Source organism: Podarcis raffonei, chromosome 6 (genome assembly GCF_027172205.1).
Source record: "Podarcis raffonei isolate rPodRaf1 chromosome 6, rPodRaf1.pri, whole genome shotgun sequence".
Classification (NCBI taxonomy): Eukaryota; Metazoa; Chordata; class Lepidosauria; order Squamata; family Lacertidae; genus Podarcis; species Podarcis raffonei.
The window spans coordinates 11,017,353-11,038,476 of NC_070607.1; the positions used below are offsets into that span (position 1 = coordinate 11,017,353).

At 42.6% G+C, this 21,124-nt stretch overlaps 1 protein-coding gene across 2 annotated transcripts in view; it reads right to left on the minus strand.

The window, feature by feature from the left end:
* EDEM3 (ER degradation enhancing alpha-mannosidase like protein 3) overlaps positions 1 to 19,298 on the minus strand; it is a 34,801-nt gene extending 15,503 nt beyond the window's left edge. The window contains exons 1-11 of one of the 2 annotated variants that reach the window (XM_053391394.1): positions 18,947 to 19,298; positions 15,299 to 15,344; positions 11,635 to 11,735; positions 10,118 to 10,157; positions 9,149 to 9,261; positions 7,574 to 7,727; positions 6,018 to 6,152; positions 4,498 to 4,603; positions 3,506 to 3,603; positions 1,799 to 1,924; positions 391 to 474 (exon numbers count right to left, since the gene is read on the minus strand). In XM_053391394.1, the coding sequence (XP_053247369.1) occupies positions 391 to 474; positions 1,799 to 1,924; positions 3,506 to 3,603; positions 4,498 to 4,603; positions 6,018 to 6,152; positions 7,574 to 7,727; positions 9,149 to 9,261; positions 10,118 to 10,157; positions 11,635 to 11,735; positions 15,299 to 15,344; positions 18,947 to 19,128 (1,185 nt within the window). In that variant the 5' untranslated portion in view covers positions 19,129 to 19,298. The remainder of the gene's footprint in view (positions 1 to 390; positions 475 to 1,798; positions 1,925 to 3,505; positions 3,604 to 4,497; positions 4,604 to 6,017; positions 6,153 to 7,573; positions 7,728 to 9,148; positions 9,262 to 10,117; positions 10,158 to 11,634; positions 11,736 to 15,298; positions 15,345 to 18,946) is intronic. The other variant, XM_053391396.1, reaches the window with a different exon arrangement.
* Between the last annotated feature and the right edge of the window lie 1,826 nt (positions 19,299 to 21,124).

Here is a 21,124-nt window from a genome sequence, read left to right on the forward strand (position 1 = left end):
AAAGTTAAAAAAATAACATCAAAATATGCAAAGGGATGCTGATTAGCGCATGAATGACTAATTAGTAATTAGAAATCAACATCTCCCCTTTCCCGGTATTACTATTATCCCCACAATGATAATAATACAAGCAATTTTTTTCCTTCCAGTAGCACCTTAAAGACCAACTAAGTTAGTTCTTGGTATGAGCTTTCGTGTGCATGCACACTTCTTCAGATACACTACAGATACTAGTGTATCTGAAGAAGTGTGCATGCACACGAAAGCTCATACCAAGAACTAACTTAGTTGGTCTTTAAGGTGCTACTGGAAGGGGAAAAAATTTTTGTTTTGACTATGGCAAACCAACACGGCTACCTTTCTGTAAATAATACAAGCCTACTGCCTTACCTCTGGAAGAAAGTTATGCTTTTTTATCACCTGATACAGCATCTCGTGAGTTTCTATAGCTGGTCTGATATCACCTTTCAAGACCTATAATCCAAACAGATAGTACCAATGTAAGGCCATTTAGATATGCCACTTTCCTGTCAGATAATGACCAATTCTGTATCTCCCACCACCTGCCCCCAGCCCACAGTTCTTTCTTTTTCTTACAAGGAAACACGAGAGAGCAGAATGGCACTTGGTTAATTAAGCAAAAGGCAAAATAATCATGTGTACACATGTGCTGAAACCAGTGCCTAACATATATTTAGTTTGGTATGTCAGGTTGGCCATATGTTTATATTCTTAGCGTTAAAGTTATCAGCTCAAATTCAGGTACTGCTTTGATAAAGTTGCTTTCTGGAAATCTTAGATGCCAAACCAGATATTTCCAAGAGTACTCATGTGGTATAGAGGAACCTGTGAATTAAACAATGCTTATGTAATGATATTCCTAATGCATTCCCAGCCACAGAAATTTCTACTCCAAAATGATGGGGGTGGGGACAGGAAAATTCTCTGAAACCTTGCAAAAGGCAAATAAGGAAGGAAAATGTGCTCTCTTGTTTGTGCAATCTCTCCTTCCTCTTCTCCCTCCCACCATGGTTTTTGGCAAAATGGCTGCTGCAGACCAGCAAAACACAAAAAAGTAAGGCTTGTTTCATGCTGTTTATGTGTCTTGAGTACCATAAGCCGGACCAAATTTAGAAGCTACCGTTTATAGAGGAAGGAAAGGAAGATTTACCAATAAAGATCGAAATACTGAGAGAATATTCTAGTCAAGAAAAAAATAATTTTGGAACACTGTGTATTAGAGGCAAGAGAAGGAAGTAGCAGCTAATAACATAAAAGAGAGAATTTAAGGATGTATAACAAAATATCAACTCCTTAAAAATGTGACAGCAGGGCATTTATTGGGCTATTAGTAAGTAAGCATTATTGTACCAAAGTCCATGACAAAACCATTAGAGCTATTGCTCTAACGATACTATGAGCCTATTTTAGATGTTTGATATGCCTTATATAATATAGAAATGAGAAAGATATGCTCCAAGTTAGTGGAAATTTAATTTTACAAAAATCTGATTTTATTTGCAGAACACAGCCACCAAGTGTTGACTGCACAATGCTAACACAGCTGAAGACAGCAATTGTAAAAGATTATTCTTCCCCACCGGATGACTACTTTTCCATGACATCATATTTCAAGTTCAAAAGCTTACTCCAACCATTCTTTGCTATTTTTTTCAATTACAGCGTCCTGAACATTTCTAGAGCTTTGAAAACAAATACTTCTCACACTCAACCCCACAACTAAATAGTCATCATTGGACTGAAAAGTTAAATGCTTCTGCACCTCTGATAAACCTACCTGCAAACCAGGGAAAAAGGCTAGTAGAGAGTCCATCCAGCTCCGAGCATTAAGCATTGGTTTGTGTATGTGCACATCAAGCAGGAGAGGCGGTTGGCTAATGTATCTCATTATGGCATCATAATGCTGCAAAACATCAGACCCTGGTGAGTCCACATTCACTTTTCATACCAAATTCATTTGCAAAGTTAAGATCTAAACACACTCAATTGTATGTTGCACTCGCCTCTCCTTAACGTCATGCAAAACAGCTGAGAGGACACCGAACCGCACAAGAGAATTAACAGGAGAGTAAGTCCTAATCAACAAGAGTCCAGCTGAGAAACGAGGGTGGGAAGGACTCGGGCAACTGGCCGCAACAGCAAGGGGTGAAATTTCTGCCACGCTTGGCTTAACGTTGGATAATTTTAGTGAAGTGCATTCGTTAAATGAAATTAAACAGGCAGCAAGGCTGGAGGGGTGTCATTCCAGGAATTTCTTGTTCCTCTTTGAATGATTTAAAGCTTGAGCTCCCACAGCCCTGCCATATAACAAAATTGCTAAATATCACACAGATTAATTGTTTTACCCTCCCTTCGTGTTTGAGCCGGATTGTGACACATAAGCTGCTCTGCCTTTAGCACATCGCTGCTCAGTAAATTCCCTCAATCTTTTAGTCAGGGTGACATCCAGATTTAAGCTATACATCTGATGCTAGAATTTGTTTAAGTATTTTAAAGTTGATGCATGAAGAGTTCATGTAAGGAGGCTAGCAGCCTTTCACCTGAAAAACGTTTTACCCAGAGAGATTAGCTTTAATAAAAAGCAACACAGTCCAGTCTTCATGTTTCGCAAATATATTGCATCTGTCAGCATCGCCCTTGAGCCAGTGCCACTAACTGGACTCATACACTTCAGCCCCGACTGGGCTAGGCAAGCTGGGTAGCACTTCCAGAGACCACCTTCTGCACAGGAACAGGTCAAAGTGCTGTGGACTCACAGTTGTGAGAACCAAATTCACTCCAACAAGACAGTCGTTGCACAGCAGAGTACAACAGAGTATAGCAGAGCATAAACGACTCAGAGAGCAGCTCTGTAGAATAACTACTTTTATTCTATCTACAACTATAATACACAACTATGTACAGAGCTAAATGAGGTCTAAGCGAAAATGCTGAACTGCACTGAGTGTCTGCAGCTGCTCTTAGCAGCAACCTTATCTATACACACGATCTCTCTCTAACACTCAGTCTCTCTCTCTCTCTTTGATGTGAGGCTGGAGCGGAATAAGTAGAGATAAGAAACCGCCCCCTCCTCTCTAGAGAATCAGCAGAGAACATCAGCAGATTCTTGGATATGGGAGGGGTGAAATCTCCTCAGCATCGTGTTTGTTTATAAAATTTACATTTCCAACTCACAAATGTAGCCAATATTTCACTACTAAGCCACTTTGAATAGGGATACTCAATTAAATTCAAGGGCAATCCTTTTACAAGCCTTTCCTGCAGATTTATTCATGTCTGGAGCCAGATGGACTTTTATGGCAAGCAGATACACTGACCAGTGGTCGCTTCTTAGGATATGCCTCGGTACCATGGCAAAAAATATTTTCTGGCTCTGCAATAATACATTACTGAGGGAAGAAGTGCAACCGATGTTGCAAGGAGCCATACAGCTCATTATACCTCATGAAATGCGCAACCCCTGCGTCTCATACAAGAGACTTACCGTGTTAAATCTTTCCAGAAAACTGTCATCTCCAAGCAAGACGTAAGCCTTTAATAAATATTCGTAATATGAATCTATACCTGCTCCAACACCACTATCTAGGAAAAAGATGAAAAATCTGTTATATATTTAAGATTGACCTTACAACTAGTTTTCATTCCTGCGAAAGAAGTCCCTGTTAAGAGCAGACAAGAAACAAACAAAGAAACTGTGAGAAGCTGCACTCAGCACAATACAATATTTTCTGTTTTATTTCTTAAAATCCACATGGATCAGGGGTGGGTAGTCTTTGCCACCCTGATGGGCACCTTCCAGCTTGCCAGCTCTTCAAGGGCTACACACACGTAGGTGCAGCTAAAATAGTTCTGCCCTGGTTCTACCACACATGCACAGCCATGAATACAACACATTCATTCATTTGTTCGTTCATTCACACCCCACATTCATTCCCAACACTGTGCTGGACCGAGAGAAAAGGTTTAGCCCTCTCCATGGCTGCAGTGGGACTATTTCCCCACCATTGCTGGGTGTGGAGAAGCCATCCAGCACTCTGACAGGGAAGAAGATGGGGACTGGCAGTCCCCTTCACACAGCTTCGCAGGCCTGATCCAGGCCACAGTGTAGTTTAAGGAAATGCTTTTCTAGCATTCCGTTCATCTGCATAAAACGCTTCTATCAATGTGAAGTCACAATTCCTTTTTTTTTGCTCTTCTCCTTGCAGGAGTGTTTGCCCTTCTTTAGGTAAAGATGGTTGAACCAAGTAAGACTAAGGGGAGCAACAGGTGGAAGCAGCCACAAACAGCTAATCTTACTTATAGCCCATACATTTAAAAGGTTAACCACTCATTCATTAGGTTGCAGCCTGACAAATCCTAGGTCTCTCATGTCAGGGTCAAGCATACAGACCTCCCCAGCATGAAAGAGGTCCCATACTGCATATGTGCTTTGCAAATTCCCATTTCTGCATGAGCCACAGTTGCAACGTGCCATACCTTTGCGGACCCAATCACCCGTATGAATATTAATTGTGACTCCCACCAAGTTGCTGCTGCGTTGCCTTTTCTCCCAAAGAAAATCAAGTGCCTTCCGTGCATATTCCTGCAGCAAACAAAGTCAACATTTCCAGTTAAATGCTGTTTAAATACAATGGTGAAAATGGGAAAAAAAACATCTGATACAAACAACTGGTGTATCAATTCATTCCACATTTATAATTAAAGAGTTCTGAAGTATTTTGCATAGCTAAATTAAGGTACAAAGGAGTAAGTTAGATCCACTGAAATCATGGAATTAGGTAACTTACCAATTGATTCCAATGAGTCTATGGAGAGCATAGATCATGGGTAGGCAAACAAAGGCCCAGGGGTCGGATCCGGCCCAATCGCCTTCTAAATCCGGCCCGCAGACTGTCTGGGAATCAGTGTGTTTTTACATTAGTAGAATGTGTCCTTTTATTTAAATTGCACCTCTGGGTTATTTGTGGGGCATAGGAATTTGTTCATTATTATTTTTTTCAAAATATAGTCCGGGCCCCCCACAAGGTCTGAGGGACAGTGGACCGGCCCCCTGCTGAAAAAGTTTGCCGACTTGGCATAGATTAACATAATCAATGTTAATCATCCAAAAGCAATTATCTGCTTTCACAATTACTCCACTCTTTGCTGCAAATAATGGCTATTCATTCCTGATTCCACATATGTCAATGGAGATTCTATCCATCAGCTGGAACGGCAGCCCTTCCAGTTTAAGAACCAGTCATTCTTTAAGACTGGAAGGAAATTACCAAAGTGCCAAATGCACAGCCTTTAGATGCTACCCTGTGTAAATTGCTACTGTCACAAGCAACTAGAAAATTGCCAAATTACAAGGCCGCCCAAAGCCTCACATAATACCCAGATAGTAATGGATAGCAAACAATTCCACAAGCAAAGTTATTAACAATGTATGGGGGAGGGGGAAGAGAGAGACTGAATAGCTTAAGGCAATTTGGGTATTATTTAGGAGAAATCTGAACTGGGGATTTTTGGTCCAGCGTTCAGTCTATTTTGGTACAGTAGAGCAAAGCTACAATAATATTGGGGTTGCTACTGCTGGGAATCAGTATCAACATAATCAGCACACCATAAAAGAAAAAAACATTGGTTTCTTCCTTGATGCAAGTGCAATGCACACCATAAATACAAACACATGCCAATAAATAGCAGCTTATGGTATACAAAGGTTTAACAATAAACTGCTGCTGATACCATCGAGTTTATGCCAAGATGTTTACAATACTGATTAGAGTGCAACAAACAAGACACTGATAAGAAAATATACGTTACAGAACAATCCAAGTACAGAATTTCTGGAATATTTATCACAAAGCCTCCAAATAGACAGAGAAACCATTTACTAAACTCCTATATCACAGATTTAGTTACCAATTCAGCAATAGAAATGCTATAAAAAACCACACTAACAGAAGTTATAAATTAAACAAGGAATGATGAATTATAACCCGTATTCAAACCTCAAATATTGATGCTCCTGTGAAGCGGCTCAGAGCAGCAAACTCCAAGATCAAGGTACCTGCACAAGCTGTACAAGTGTCAGTCTCTGTTCCTGTTCGAGCTTCTGGACTCCTTACACCAAATTTTAAGTTAACCTAGAAGAAAAGGCACCAAAACCGTTTACTGCTACAGTAGTAAATTAAGCAATCATTGACAGATAAAACACAACTTATGAAAACTGCAAGAAAAACACGTTCCTTCAGTTCTGGATAGAGTTTAAAAGCAAAGTACCCGAGGCACCAGGAACAGATGGTAAGCTGGCTTTCAGACAAATGCCAGAATTTGGTGCCATACATACACAAACAGACTTTATACAAACTACCAAAGTTAACATTAATCCTTAAGGTTTCCATTACCTGACAATATGGACCAAAACATCTTGACAAACACAAAAGTGCAACGTTCAAAACATTTATATTTGTTGGCATTGTGTAAAAGTGCGTTAGGCTTTAGACATGAGAATGCTTGCACATATTTTATGTCATCTAGACTAAAATATGAATGGTAAAGCACACTTCCAGACGACTATTTTAAAGCAACTTTCATGGCTAAGCATGTAAATAATAATAATAATAATAATAATAATAATAATAATAATAATAATAATTTATTATTTATACCCCGCCCATCTGAAGGGCTGCCTTCCGATGTCTTTTAAAGATAGGATAGCTACTTATTTCCTTCACATCTGAAGGGAAGGTGTTCCACAGGGTGGGCGCCACTACCGAGAAGGCCCTCTGTCTGGTTCACCACCTATATATACCTCACCACCTATAGACTATGGCCATAACTTAGGGTTGCCATATTTCAAACAGTGAAAATCTGGACAAGACAGTTGTGGAGCTTGCTTGGGGGGGGGGCAAAATTGTTGACCTTTTTTGAGCTATTTTTACGGAAAATCAGCAAAAACAACACTGACAACATGGGTTGCCATACATCCGTATTTTCCCAGACATTTTGCCGATTTACACCCGGACGCTGCTGCCACCTGCATGTAGCTATAATCGTTTCTGAAGTTTGCGGCAGCAGTTCCCAACACCGAAATCTCTGGTGCTTTGAGTTCAAGAACAGCTTGCCATTTAGAGTGGAGAGAACAGCAAGTTCACAGTAAATTCTGGCGGTATTCCTGACTTTCAAGCATATAGCGTGCTTGGAACAGAGAACTTGAAAATTAAAGGGCACAGGAGAGAAATGGTGGCAATTGTTTTAAATACGAAATAAGCTACAAACAGGATTAACTGGTATCGTATGCTTCTTAACAGATTTACATCTTGCAATCAAGAGATATGAAAATATACCATGGGATAGTTCAGTCAGTAGAGTGTGAGACTCTTACTCTTAGGGTTGTGGGTTCAAATCCCACATTGGGCAAAAGATTCCTGCATTGCAGAGGATTGGACTAAATGACCCTTGTGGTCCCTTTCAACACTACAATTCTAGGATTCTATGAGAATTTATATCTAAAGCAACAAGAAACAAAATTATCAACTGCCCTCACAATACATTATATACTTACTCGTGGATATGGAAGACCGCTGGTGGTGTTAAAAGCTGGCAAAAGCTTGTAGCCCAACTGTTTTGCCATGTGCAGAAGTTCTCCGTTGTACCATTGCATGTCTTCGCCCTTCTCTTTCAGCATGATTGCTACTGAGTGCCCACCTAAAAGACCTCTAAGTACACAGAAAGGACAACAATAAAATTCAGCACCTAAAAATACCGAGCTCAAACATGGTATTGCTTAAGGGCTGGTGAGAAACGTTCAAGCATTAGCACTTTCTTAACTGGGGCTGACACTGACCCCAGACATCACTGCAGCAGAGCAGAACAGCAGGGTGGGGAAGATGGACTACATCTCCCTGCAAACCGCTTCCTTAAACTGTGGTTAGCACATTTATTTCACATATTTATTACATTTCCCATTCCCTTCCAGGAGCTCAAGGTGTGTACACGGTTGTCCACCCCCGTTTTATCTACAGAACAACCCTGTGAGGTAGGTTAGGCTGAGAGACAGTGATTGACCCAAGATCAACCAGTGAACTTCGTGGCTGAGTGGGGTTTTAAACCCCAGTCTCCTAGCTCATAAACCAACACCCTAACCATTACACAACACGATCTGTATCAGTTCCAAATGTATGTAAGCTGAGTAGCAGAGAATAAAGTCAACAGATCTAAATGCTCTTCACTTCTGGAGAAGACGTTTAAAATGGGGCTATGTATATGCAGTCGCACCTCTGCTTACGTATCCCTCCGGTTACGTAAACTTCAGGATACGTAAGCCGCAAACCTGGAAGTGTTTTCTGGGTTTTTGCCGCGCACACATGCGCAGAAGCGCTCCACTGCCGCACATGCGAGAGCAGAAGTGGTCTCTCCAGTTGCGAAAACCTCGGGATCTGGCCAGACCTCTGGAACGGATCCCGTCTGCAACCAGAGGTACCTGCCATTCCACTGGAATGTAGAAATCCTGCAAAATATGCAGTACAGAATGTAGCTTCCTGAGAACTTAAGAAGAGCTCTGCCAGGTTAGACTAAAAGCCTAGATTAGTCCAGGATCCGGTTTCCTACAGTAACCAACAAGGTGTCTGTAAGAAAGCAGGACAGAAGGGCAGACGGTGTCTCTCGCTGTTGTGCTCGAGCAACTTGCATTCAGAGGGCTGTTGCTTCTGGGCATGGAGGCAACATTTATCCATTGCTAGTTTTATCCCACGTGAATCTGTCTAATCCCCCTTTAAAGCCATCCAAATCTTAGGCCATCTCAGCTTTTAGGTCTTTAACTTATCTTGTCCTTATGCAAACATTTCCCACAAGTAGGGGGAAATGCCCACGGTATATATTATTTCAGCAATCAAACTTTCACCAAAGGACACTTCTAAGGATTTGAGCATGCAAGGTTGCAGCTAAGTGGAGATGAATGCAGGAAAAGCTAGAACTAAAACTTTTGCTGCCTGTTTCTTAAGGTAACAGACACACCATTTCTATTATTCTTAAACACTTATGGAACAGGCATATTCACCTCCAACTAAAAAGCAGCACAGAAAGTACCAGAACTCGACAAACTGAAATGTGGTTTGTTTTCCTCTGGCATCAAACTTACCCAAGGACTCTTATGTTAGTTTCAAACACTGATACTACAATGTCGTTGTCTAAATTAACATCTCTGATCACTTTTTTGACAGCCTCTTCAAACTCTTTGGTTTTATTTAACACCTGCAAAACAAAAATTAGCTGTAAACAATTTGACCCTCCCTGCTGTGAAACTTATTAATGAGGAGGTAATTACAGATATCCTCCCAAACCGGACAACTGACTTTTTGGCAGGTTTCAAACTTCCAGTATATTACACAAGACCTGTAAGATCGCTTGGATCTAGGGAAACTGTACTCGTGGGAAACTGAACCTTACCTCCAGAGGTCAACTGTGGCTAAATAAACATATCAGGAATGTGGATGTTAGGCACATGATCAATTCATCATCTGATATATTCCACATACTGAGCTGGCAGCTCCACTCATATTTACCATGCCACTCACTGCTAAACCCACTTTCAGAAGTTTTGTAATGTTGCAGTTAAGTGTGGGCTGAATTGCAAGGTGGGTGTAGGGAAAAGGGAAATTAACCACACTTATTTCAAAAGCAACCACAGTTCCTCCTGAGTCATCCAAGTCTGTGAGGGCAAAAAGAAATAGAATGTGCAAAAGAAGCAAGGAGGTGATGCAAGCAGGAAGAGATCAAGTACAAGTTGACAGGAGAGGGATAAGTTCAAAAGAGTTCCTGGTATGGAAGAGGAGAATGCGATATAGAGCAAGCAGGCTGGTCGGGTCTCACAGTATTAAGAAATACTCTTGTATTCTCCAAGGCTGGTCCTAAGTCTGAGACTATCATGGAACCACTTTTTATTTGCAATACAATGCGGAAACCGTTTTTCTTCATAATAATAAAGGTCTCTAAAGCCATCTGATTAAAGTAGACTTAAACCATAGGTTTACACACCCACCCACCCACCCACCCAAGAATTTACTTCCAAAAAATGGAAATGCAAGTATAACATTCAGACCCAACTTACCACAAGAGTGTCCAAAGTATCAATCAGTGTCAGTGAAAACCTGAGTGGGGGGAGAAGCAAGCACAAGAACACATTAGAACCCAGTACACTTCATCTGTAGCGACAGCAAAACATCCAAAAAACAGTATGACACGTTGTTACTAACAAGGAAGACATCAGTTTGAATGGAGAAGTTCCGGTGCAAAGGAGACAGAACTTCATTGTGCATGTTTTGAGTGCGCAAGAGGAACAAAACTAGCGCTCTCTTCATAGTCCTCACACCTAGTGAAACAAGATGCTGTCTGCAATTCTTGTATTTTCTGTGTAGCTTCAAGGCCATTACACATTGGTACCTGCCCACTCCCAGACAAATGCTGCCACAGATGTCAGAACTCCACGATTTTCAGTATCCACTTTTTAGGCCAAAAATATGTTTACCATGTATTTGGTATATGGAATTTTATCCAAATAAGTACAGCGGTACCTCTGGATGAGAATGGGATCCGTTCCAGAGCCCCATTCACATCCAGAAGTGAACGCAACCCGTGTGTGCAGGTCGCGATTCGCCACTTCTGCGCATGCGCGTGACATCATTTTGACCGTCTGCGCATGCATGAGTGACAAAACCCAGAAGTAATGCGCTCCGTTACTTCTGGGTCGCCGCAGCGCACAACCCAAAAATACTTACCCCGAAGCTACTTCAACCCGAGCTATGACTGTACTACAAAGGAAGTAAGGTAAAAAGGTAAAGGACCCCTGGATGGTTAAGTCCAGTCAAAGGCTAGGGTTGCAGCATTCATCTCGCTTTCATGCCGAGGGAGCCAGTGTTTGTCCACAGACAGCTTTCCAGGTCAGGTGGCCAGCAGGACTAAACCGCTTCTGGCACAACGGAACACCGTGACGGAAACCAGAGTGCATGGGAATGCCGTTTACCTTCCTGCCACAGCAGTACCTATTTATCTGCTTGCACTGGTGTGCTTTCAAACTGCTAGGTTGGCAGAAGCTGGGACAGAGCAACGGGAGCTCACTCCGTCGCGGGGATTCAAACTGCTGACCTTCTGAATGGCAAGCCCAAAAGGCTCAGTGGTTTAGACCATAAAGGAAGTAACCAACTCCAACTTATTCCAGCCATGAAGCAATATAGCTAGATGGAAGGTGGGAGTGGCATTGACTTACGGCTCCGCAATACAAACTACGCAAACTGTGTGGCATGGGAAGAGAACTTTGCTCTACCTTCCATAAAACCCTTAGTGTAAGCTAGAGCTTGTATGAACCAAAGCCTTCCCAAACACATTCTGCTTATGCATTATTTTGTGGCAAAAAAGGACTGCATGGGCTGGGCCCACTTCCCAATGAAGATTCCATAAAGTGCCTGGGTCCAGGGGTTATTTCCACATTATTATATCCAAAGACTGTGGAAATGAATGCACCTGCCTGTGTTTTTCTTTATAAGGCACGTGGGGCTGTGTTTCTACAGCACCGCACCTGAAACAAGATTTGGCTGTTTCACATAACTAGAATTATTTCAAAGTACTAACTTTCCCAAGGCATCATCCACATCTCCACGACTTGGTTCTTGACCACGAACTCTTCCACGGCAAGTTAAAGGCATGAGCTCGTCGGCTGGGTAGGCATGTTCCTGTTTAATGCAAAAAAGTGCAAAGAGTATGCTGAAATTTGGGGTACATTGGTGGTTAGGGAACAACAAAACGGACGCAATTACTGAAACATACACATATAAACATATGCAAGTATATGTGTATTGAATACAAAATATAAGTTACCCAAGCTATGGCCACTGTATTAACAATGAAGTTCTTCAAATAATCCAGATAATGACGATGAGATCTTCAAGTTTGTATCTCATTTCATATTTCTTTGGAAGCAAATAGGAGCATTTGCACCTCCTTAGCATCACCCCACAGAAGTGTGGAAAATTCAACATTGATGCAAGGTTACAAGCCCTGTGCAATTCTTTATAAAACCCCCAATGGAAAACAGCTATTTTTAGGCTGCAATCCTAACCCCATAGAACTCAGTGAAACATATATTCAACTAGACACGTATGGAATTGCACTGTTAACTACAGGCAGAAAGCTTCCTGTTATATACTGTGTTTAATAATGGGAACATCGGTTATATTTTGCTATGTAGCAGATATACCTCCAAAACAAAACAAAATTAAAGCAGCAGTAAAAATCAGCACGTTATGGCAGCCTGCAGAACATGTCACTATCATACCATCTGATAAAGTACAAAACCATAATCTTGCTTGCCAGGTTCGCAAACACAAGAAATACAATTCGTTTATTTAATACCCTAGTATACGTGGCAAATACATATCCTTTTGACTTGAAAGCTTCCAGGATATGCCAAGTCATGCTTTCACATAACCCAAACATTTCATGCTACAAATGTAGAACAGAAAGCCACTGTTTCCCTGCAAAAAGTACAATCCCAACTCACTATGGTGTTTCCCTTCCACAAGAGAGGTTCAGTTTTAAAGTCTACTGAAGGACATTTCCTAACACCTTATGCACAACTGACTTGGTTTGTTTGTTGTATTTCTACACTACCCTTCACTGGAGGATCACAAAGCAGTTTACAATATAAAAAAAACACAAAAATACATAACATAGTAGCAAACAAAAACAACAACCTTCCAACACACAGTTTAAAAGGCCATAGAATTGTTTAATTAGGGTTTAAATCTGCACCATTGTCTCAAAAACTGCATTTTATTCCTAAACACATAACCATAGAGCATCATTTATGTAAACTGTACATGAGTAAAACACAGTCTGTGTCTACAAGTATGCACACGTAAGCAAGTATACACATGTAAGCAAGACAGCATAAAGCCAATATACAACAATCACAAACAATTAATAAGCTGCTATATGCACTTGTATTTCACACCAAGCAGTGTAAATTTGAATTCCATTGCTCCCTCTTAACAATAATCCCACACTCTAATTCTGATTCAGCGCTTTGACCACTGTTGCTTATTGGCAAACTGGAGTGAACTATCTACAAGGAGATGGTAACAGCAGATTTAGGGAAACTCTGAGGTTTGCAAAAATATTTAGTAAAAAACATGGTTAGTAAAATCAGTGCCCACATAAAATTGACTGTTGAGAGCATAAACTGGACAACCAGAGGGTTGTTTTTTTTGGAGGGGGTAGTGGAATCGAAGGACTGGAAAATGAAGCCTGAGAAAGAGGAAGACAGGTCTATAAACACCATCTAAATGTCTAGAGAGGCGATTTTCTGGTTTACAGAGGAATTATTTTTATGTGTCCCCAAGAACAGAAGCAAAAATTATCCACATAAATAAAAGGACAGAGCCATGATTTTAAAGTAGCTGGGACGGGGCACCAGTGTGTGCATTCTATGCTCAACAGACATGGTATGGCTGGAAACCTGAACAGTAGCAATTACCACTGCAACATTTTGTTGTTGCAGAGGCCCACTTGAACTAACTACATGCTCCAAGTGCTTTTCATACACTGGGTCAATAATGTTTACCATACCCCTGTAAGAAGATTACTATTGCCCTCACTGAACAGAGGCGTAATAAAAAGAATAGTGGCTTGCCCTAGCATGTGGAGAATTTGTGGGAGGAGTGAGATTTCACCAGGAACTTGCTGGATCACAGAGCTTGCAGTCCCAGGTGCCTGTGCCATGCTATTTGTTATCAGAACATAAGGTAAAAATGTTATCAGAACATAAGGATACCTTATCAGAACATAACTTATCAAACTGCCCTTGTTAGCTAAGCAGGCAGGTGTTTTCCCTTTGCCATAGTTCTCACCTGTAAAATGAGGATCATCTACATCACAAGGATCTTGAGGGGATAAAAATAGCATTCCTAATATGTTAAATACTCTGCTGGGTTTTAAAAAACTGCTATTGGCATTATTTATAAGTTTTATGTAGATGTAGTCAATTCTCACATCTATTAACTGTAGAACAGTTAATAGATGTGAGACTTAGGTGTGTACAAGTAACTCTCAAGAGATAGCTATTTAAGCAGGTGCAATTTGCCCATAGGGATAGCTCAGTTGGTAGAGCATGACTCTTAATCTCAGAGCTGTGGGTTCAAGCCCCACATTGGGCAAAGGATTCCTGATTTGCAGGACTAGATGATCCTCATGGTCGCGTCCAACAAGATGATTCTACGATATATTATCTAAGTGGCGTCAAAAAGCAAATACAAAAACCCTGCAGTAATCACACTATGACAAATTCACAGATTTGTTGTATTCTATGGCTGAATTTTGATAGCACACTAAATCATGGTTAATGCAAACCATAGTCCATCATTTGAGCTTCCTAATATTTAGAAACTAAGGTTCAAAGCAGTTTCTCTGCGTTCATTTTCCTTCCAGCTGTGGAGCAACAGTCACAACTACAATTTAATTCAGATAACATGCCAAACTGCAAGGACATGCTGATCCATCTCAAATCATGTTTCCAATTTTAGTCTGCTAGCTAGTCTGTGAATACAGACATTACATCAAACCACAACTATGCTCTCTCAACCGTGGTTTAGTGTAACAACTAAATCAGGTGCGTAAGTACTTATAGCTGCAACATTGCAGCCCAAACTCAGAAGTAAATCCTATTAAGACTATGCAGAACCACAACCATATCCTCGTTGCGGTCTAGGAGTGTCACTTAACAGCAACTGAGCTTGTTTCCATATGGGATTAGAACACAAGATTATAATCCTAAAAAATAAAATAATGAAATTCATCACCATATGTTTATACCTTATGTATCTCTCTCAGAATGGTCTGGTTCATACGTCACATTAAACCATAGTGTAAAACAAACTATGCTTCAATATGAACAAACAATATGTGGCTGCAAGATGCTGGCTGCAAGTCTGACTTGTTGTGTCATCTGAACCTAGGCTTGTACTTTATTTCCCCAGAACAAACCACAAGCAGTGAGTGAAGAGCAAATTGTGGTTCTCTTCAAACATGCCACAAGGATGGGTTTTGACTCTGGATTATTTGTCGGTGTCACGACGGCAGTAGGAGCACAGCGGGAACTTTGGAGAACCATGGACCAGAACACTGCTCAACCACAGATATCATAGTTTGTTTTAAGCTATGGCTTAAAGTGATATGTGATACATTGAGTCAAGGTAGAAGAAAGCAATTATTTAAAAGTACATATAGTCATTTTACTCACCATGTAATTACTATAGGCATGATCAAACATTTCCACTACTTGATTCCTGCAGAAGAGACAAAGCGAAAATGATTTAGCTGATCAAGTAAAACCTTCTCTGACCATGAGGTTTAAACAGAAAGAATTCATCACATTTAGGTCAAGCAAAGCACTGTGGCACCAACCTCAGTCCACTCTCATCTGCCTGCCTTTCTTACTTTCAACCATACCAGGTTTGTGGCACTGCCTGTCGCTTTCTGCCTCCTGAACTGTTGCTCCTATAGACCTCAGCAGGGAGGATGATGGAGGCAAACCTGGACTCCATTTGCTCTGCCTGTCATTAGCTCTGGCTCCATGTACTGATCGGCCTCCCTTCCTTCCACCCTACCAGTCTCAGTGGGTCTCAGCGACCACTGCACCAAGAGCTTTTAAAGGACTGTCAACATGTAGTAAACAAGATACTTAGACTCTTATCAGTCATAATTTGTCAGTTCGGGATATTAAGGAAAACAATACTACCTAAAGCTGCAATGTATTGTAAAAGACCAAGTATATTCAGTTAAAACCCAGCAAAGCAAACGATAGGGATGATAGCAGTTGTAGTTCAGAATATCTAAACTTCTAAAGGGAACCAGGTTGGGGAAGGTTGGCAGAACTGAAAATATGGCTTGCAAAATGTAGGAAAAGATCCTTATTTCCTCTAATTACTAAAGAAGGCATAAGTGAAAGGGTAAGTCTGAAAATGGGAGGGTGCAGCCCCACTTGGACTGATTAGCATAGCTTCTTGGGCCCTCCAGGAACTCAGCTAGATTGGTAAAGAAAAAGTACTTTATATGTGTTGTATATGTGATATAACATTGTGACACGGGATGGCGCTGTGGAGTCCTGTCTTTCCCTACCAGATTTCCCTGTATGGGCTTACACGGCATTTAACTGACTCACTTCTTTGACGTATCTAGATCCAGCCCAGCTTATTCACATGGCTTTTATTTCCCAGTGATGCCCATCACAAGAATTTCAATGCATGCCTATAATCTATAGGCGTGCCAATTTAATCCATTTCATCTTCCTATGCCCTGTATCTAAGAAGTACTAGAAGAGCACCCATTTTGCCCTAGCTATTTTTCAGAAAGGCACATGTTGGGAAAGTCTGTTGCAAATAGTAGCCACAAATAATGAACCAACATTGAATATTTGCATAACTTGTCCAAGGTAGGAAGTGTGATGGATGGCATATTTCATTCACACTGACAGTCTCAGAAAAATCCCACAGGTTATTGTCAGTGCTTCCACCTTTACCTCCTTTGCTTTCACAGCAGGTTTTAAAGAAAATGCATGAAACAAAAAACATTCGTAGCTCTGCTCTTTGTGTCCCTTCGCAATCCTGACATGATCACGTGCAGCATCACATGCCCTTTCTTTAAGTATATGTCCTGCTCCCTTCCTCATCTTGAACAATAAATTAAAATATATAAACACCAAATAAAATATAAAAACAATTTGGAGCAAGAAATTTCATATATGAGCTTTTATTCCTTTATTTTAATAATTCACCTTGTCAGCAATCATTGTTCAGTTTACGGACAATTCATTACTTCAGTAGGGCACCGCTGCTGTGTATTTAACCAAGCATCATTTTAACCAATTCTATACCCTGATCATATGCATGTTTACTCAGAAGGAAATCCCATGAAATCAATGAGATGCACTCCCAAATTGGTGTAAGATTTAGGCTGCTATCTTATGTACTTACTTCAGAGCAAGTTTCACTGAAGCATGAGGTTTACTTCCACGTAAACATACACAGAATTGCATTTTACAGAAGCAAGAGATGCTTTTTATCTCTATCAGCTGGATGACACTTTTCATACCAGCTGCCAACTTGGTTGCTTAGCCAGCTGTACAGCTGTACTGCTCTAGCAGACCAGGAAAACCCCAGTTCATGGGGTTCATGATTTGCTAAATCAGACCAAAGGTCCATACACTCCTATTTCCCACAGTAACCCACCAGGATGAGCCTCAAATAGCTAACAACAGATATTTCACACAAGATTGGACCTTCACTCCCCTTGGAAATGCTAACTTATTTTCATGAACTTTCAGCTCAAGCATGTGTAGCTAAGCCTCAACTCTCATACAGTATATGCCTATGGAGATCTGTAGACAAATGAGCAAGTGCTCACTCCTCCAAGCAAAACCAAGTAGCAAGAGAGTCACAAAGTACTTATAGTCTGAGTAGACTGTTCACCTCTGGAGAATTTTGCATAATGAAAGAGAAAAGTTGGAAGAGGAAAGCTTACTTGCACCACCACCCAACTCTGAGTTGTACCTGAAGAATAAACTTTATTTATAAAATGGGTGGTTTTGGTGGAGATCAAGACAAACACACTTGCCACTCTTGACTTGAGAGAAACCCTATTATCTCAGACTTCTGAATACTTACTGGCCTAGTCAGCTATAACAAACAGGAACTCCCTCCTGGCGATCAGGCAGGGAGGAGAAAAGAGAGGCTGAGAGGAGGAAGAGAAGTGACCAAAGACTAATAAAACACGTTTACAGGCTACCAAGATGAGGGGGCTTTATTTGCAACGCTTGCTGGGCCCTCTTCTCAACACACCTTGCTTTATCTTGCAGCCTGCTCTTTCTTAGTGACACACTTATTACTATTATTCCTCGGTAAAGCGTGGAGACCCTTCAACCTCAGGGTTGTGGGTTCGAGTCCCACACTGGGCGAAAGACCCCAGGGGGTTGGACTAGATGACCCTCGGGACCCCTTCCTTCCCATCTCTATGATTCTAAGAACGAAAGCAAACCATGTCAGGTTCGTCTGATGTTTCCGTCCCCCCCCCCCTTTTCACGGACTACGAAACCCATGAACACGGAGACTTGTTTGACGCTGGTTTTCTCCTTCCTCCGTGGTTTTTAAGCAAGGGCTGGATGGCCGCCTGCCAGGAACGACTTGAGTTGAGATTCCTGCGTTGCTGGGGGGTTGGGCTAGATGACCCTTGGGATCCCTTCCTTCCCAACACTATGATTCTAAGAACGAAAGCAAACCATGTCAGGTTCGCCTGACGTGTCCCCCCCCCCTTTTCACGGACTACGAGACCCATGAACACGGAGACTCATTTGAGGCAGGTTCCCTCCTTCCTCGGAGGTTTTTAAGGGTTGGATGGCCACCTGCCACGAACGACTTGAGTTGAGATTTATGCGTTGCAGGGGGGTTGGGCTAGATGACCCTCGGGACCCCTTCCTTCCCAACTCTGATTCTAAAAACGAAAGCAAACCATGTCAGGTTCACCTTTTCAGGTCCCCCCTCCCTTTTCACGGACTACAAGACCCATGAACACGGAGACTCGCTTGACGCAGGTTCTCTCCTTCCTCGGAGGTTTTTAAGGGTTGGATGGCCACCTGCCAGGAACGACTTGAGTTAAGATTCCTGCCTTGCAGGGGGGGTTGGGCTAGATGACCCTCGGGGTCCCTTCCCAACCCTAACAGCAGCTGAAAGAACCATGAGGAGAAGCCGGGCTCGGGCCTCGCCTCTCCGCCCCACCTCGGCAGGAAGGCTTGGGTGACAGGCGACGAAAGCGCCGCCACTTCCCTGACAGGGCGACCTGCCCGGGGGCGGAACAAGGCGGGCCCCCCGCTCCCTCCCGCCGCCGCCGCTCTTACCCGAGGCGCCGCTTCTCCTCCCTGCCCATGGCTTGCGCGGCCGGGGCTGCCGCCAGCACCGAGGACGCGGAGAGGAGGCCCAAGGCCAGCAGTTTCCAGCCAGCCCAGCGGCCTGCAGAGTCGCCGCCGCCTCCTCCTCCGCCGTCGCTCCTTCCCTGGCCGCCAACCGCTACTCCGCTCATGGCGGCAGCTGCCTCGCTAGGCCCGGCTCTGTGCCATCCCCTCAGCGCTGGTGCTGCTGCTGCTACTGCCGCCGCCGCCGCGACATAAGAAGGGACCGGCCCTTTTTTTCCTCACCCCCCTCCCGCCCTTCTCCGTCGTAGCCAAGGAAACCGAGATCCGGCCTCTAGCCCGCTTCCGGGTTTTCCTTTCCGGCCACGTGACCCTCGCGCCGCTCGCCAGCCAGTGGGGAGGGAGCTCTCGCGTCACGTGAGGGCGCTGACAACGCGCTCCCGGATTCAGAGACGTGGCCCCGGCGCGCGGTGCGCGCGCAACGGACACAGGCGCCTCTTTTCAAGGCCCCGCCCCCGGGCTTGGACGTGACATGTCACGTACGGAGATTTAAAAAAAAGGGAAGAGTAGCCGATCCTTATTGTCCTGAGTGGGATTTGCGAGACGCGTTTGCAGCATTTCCCCACGGGGCGGAAATCAATAGAAGAATTGTAGAGTTGGCTATAATTAAATAAATGGGATTTAGAATGTTAAGAAAAGTGAATAAGATGGATAATTGGATTTATTTATTTATTTATTTTGATAAATTTATTGATTCACTAATAATTTATTATAACAATAATAAATTATTAATTGATTGATTGATTATTAATAAATGATTATTATTTCCAATAACTGGAAATTGTTTTAGTTTAATAATGATATTGGAAAGCTGTTACTTTTAATTACAAGGAAACTCAGAAGGGAGGGATTTGAGGAAGTCAACCAAGATATTTAAAATGTTGGATTTGTGAAGAATTAAGTTTGTTGATATTGTTTATCTGTTTATTGTTCCCTTTTTTTCTTCCTTTTCTTTTTCTGTTTTTGTGTATCATTTTGCTTTGTGGTTTGTGTTATCATTGTGGAAAATCTAATAAGAAATTATTTTTTAAAAAAAGAATTGTAGAGTTGGAAATGACCCTTTGTTGTTTAGTCGTGTCCGACCCTTCGTGACCCCATGGACCAGAGCACGCCAGGCACTCCTGTCTTCCACTGCCTCCCGCAGTTTGGTCAAAGTCATGTTCGTAGCTTCGAGAACACTGTCCAACCATCTCGTCCTCTGTCGTCCCCTTCTCCTCTTTCCCAACATCAGGGTCTTTTCCAGGGAGTCTTCTCTTCTCATGAGGTGGCCAAAGTACTGGAGCCTCAGCTTCAGGATCTGTCCTTCCAGTGAGCACTCAGGGCTGATTTCCTTCAGAATGGAGAGGTTTGATCTTCTTGCAGTCCATGGGACTCTCAAGAGTCTCCTCCAGCACCATAATTCAAAAGCATCAATTCTTTGGCGATCAGCCTTCTTTATGGTCCAGTTCTCACTTCCATACATCACTACTGGGAAAACCATAGCTTTAACTATATGGACCATTGTTGGCAAGGTGACGTCTCTGCTTTTTAAGATGCTGTCTAGGTTTGACATGGGACGCGGGTGGTGCTGTGGTCTAAACCACAGAGCCTAGGACTTGCCGATGAGAAGGTTGGCGGTTCGAATCCCCATGACGGGGTGAGCTCCCGTTGCTCGGTCCCTGCTGCTGCCAACCTAGCAGTTCAAAAGCACGTCAAAGTACAAGTAGATAAATAGGTACCGCTCCAGCGGGAAGGTAAATGGCGTTTCCGTGTACTGCTCTGGTTCAGCAGAAGCGGCTTAGTCATGCTGGCCACATGACCCGGAAGCTGTACACCGGCTCCCTCGGCCACTAAAGCGAGATGAGCTCCGCAACCCCAGAGTCGGTCATGACTGGACCTAATGGTCAGAGGTCCCTTTACCTTTAGGTTTGTCATTGCCTTTCTCCCAAGAAACAAGCATCTTTTAATTTCGTGGGCTGCTGTCACCATCTGCAGTGATCATGGAGCCCAAGAAAGTAAAATCTCTCACTGCCTCCATCTCTTCCCCTTCTATTTGCCAGGAGGTGATGGGACCAGTGGCCATGATCTTTGTTTTTTTGATGTTGAGCTTCAGACCATATTTTGCGC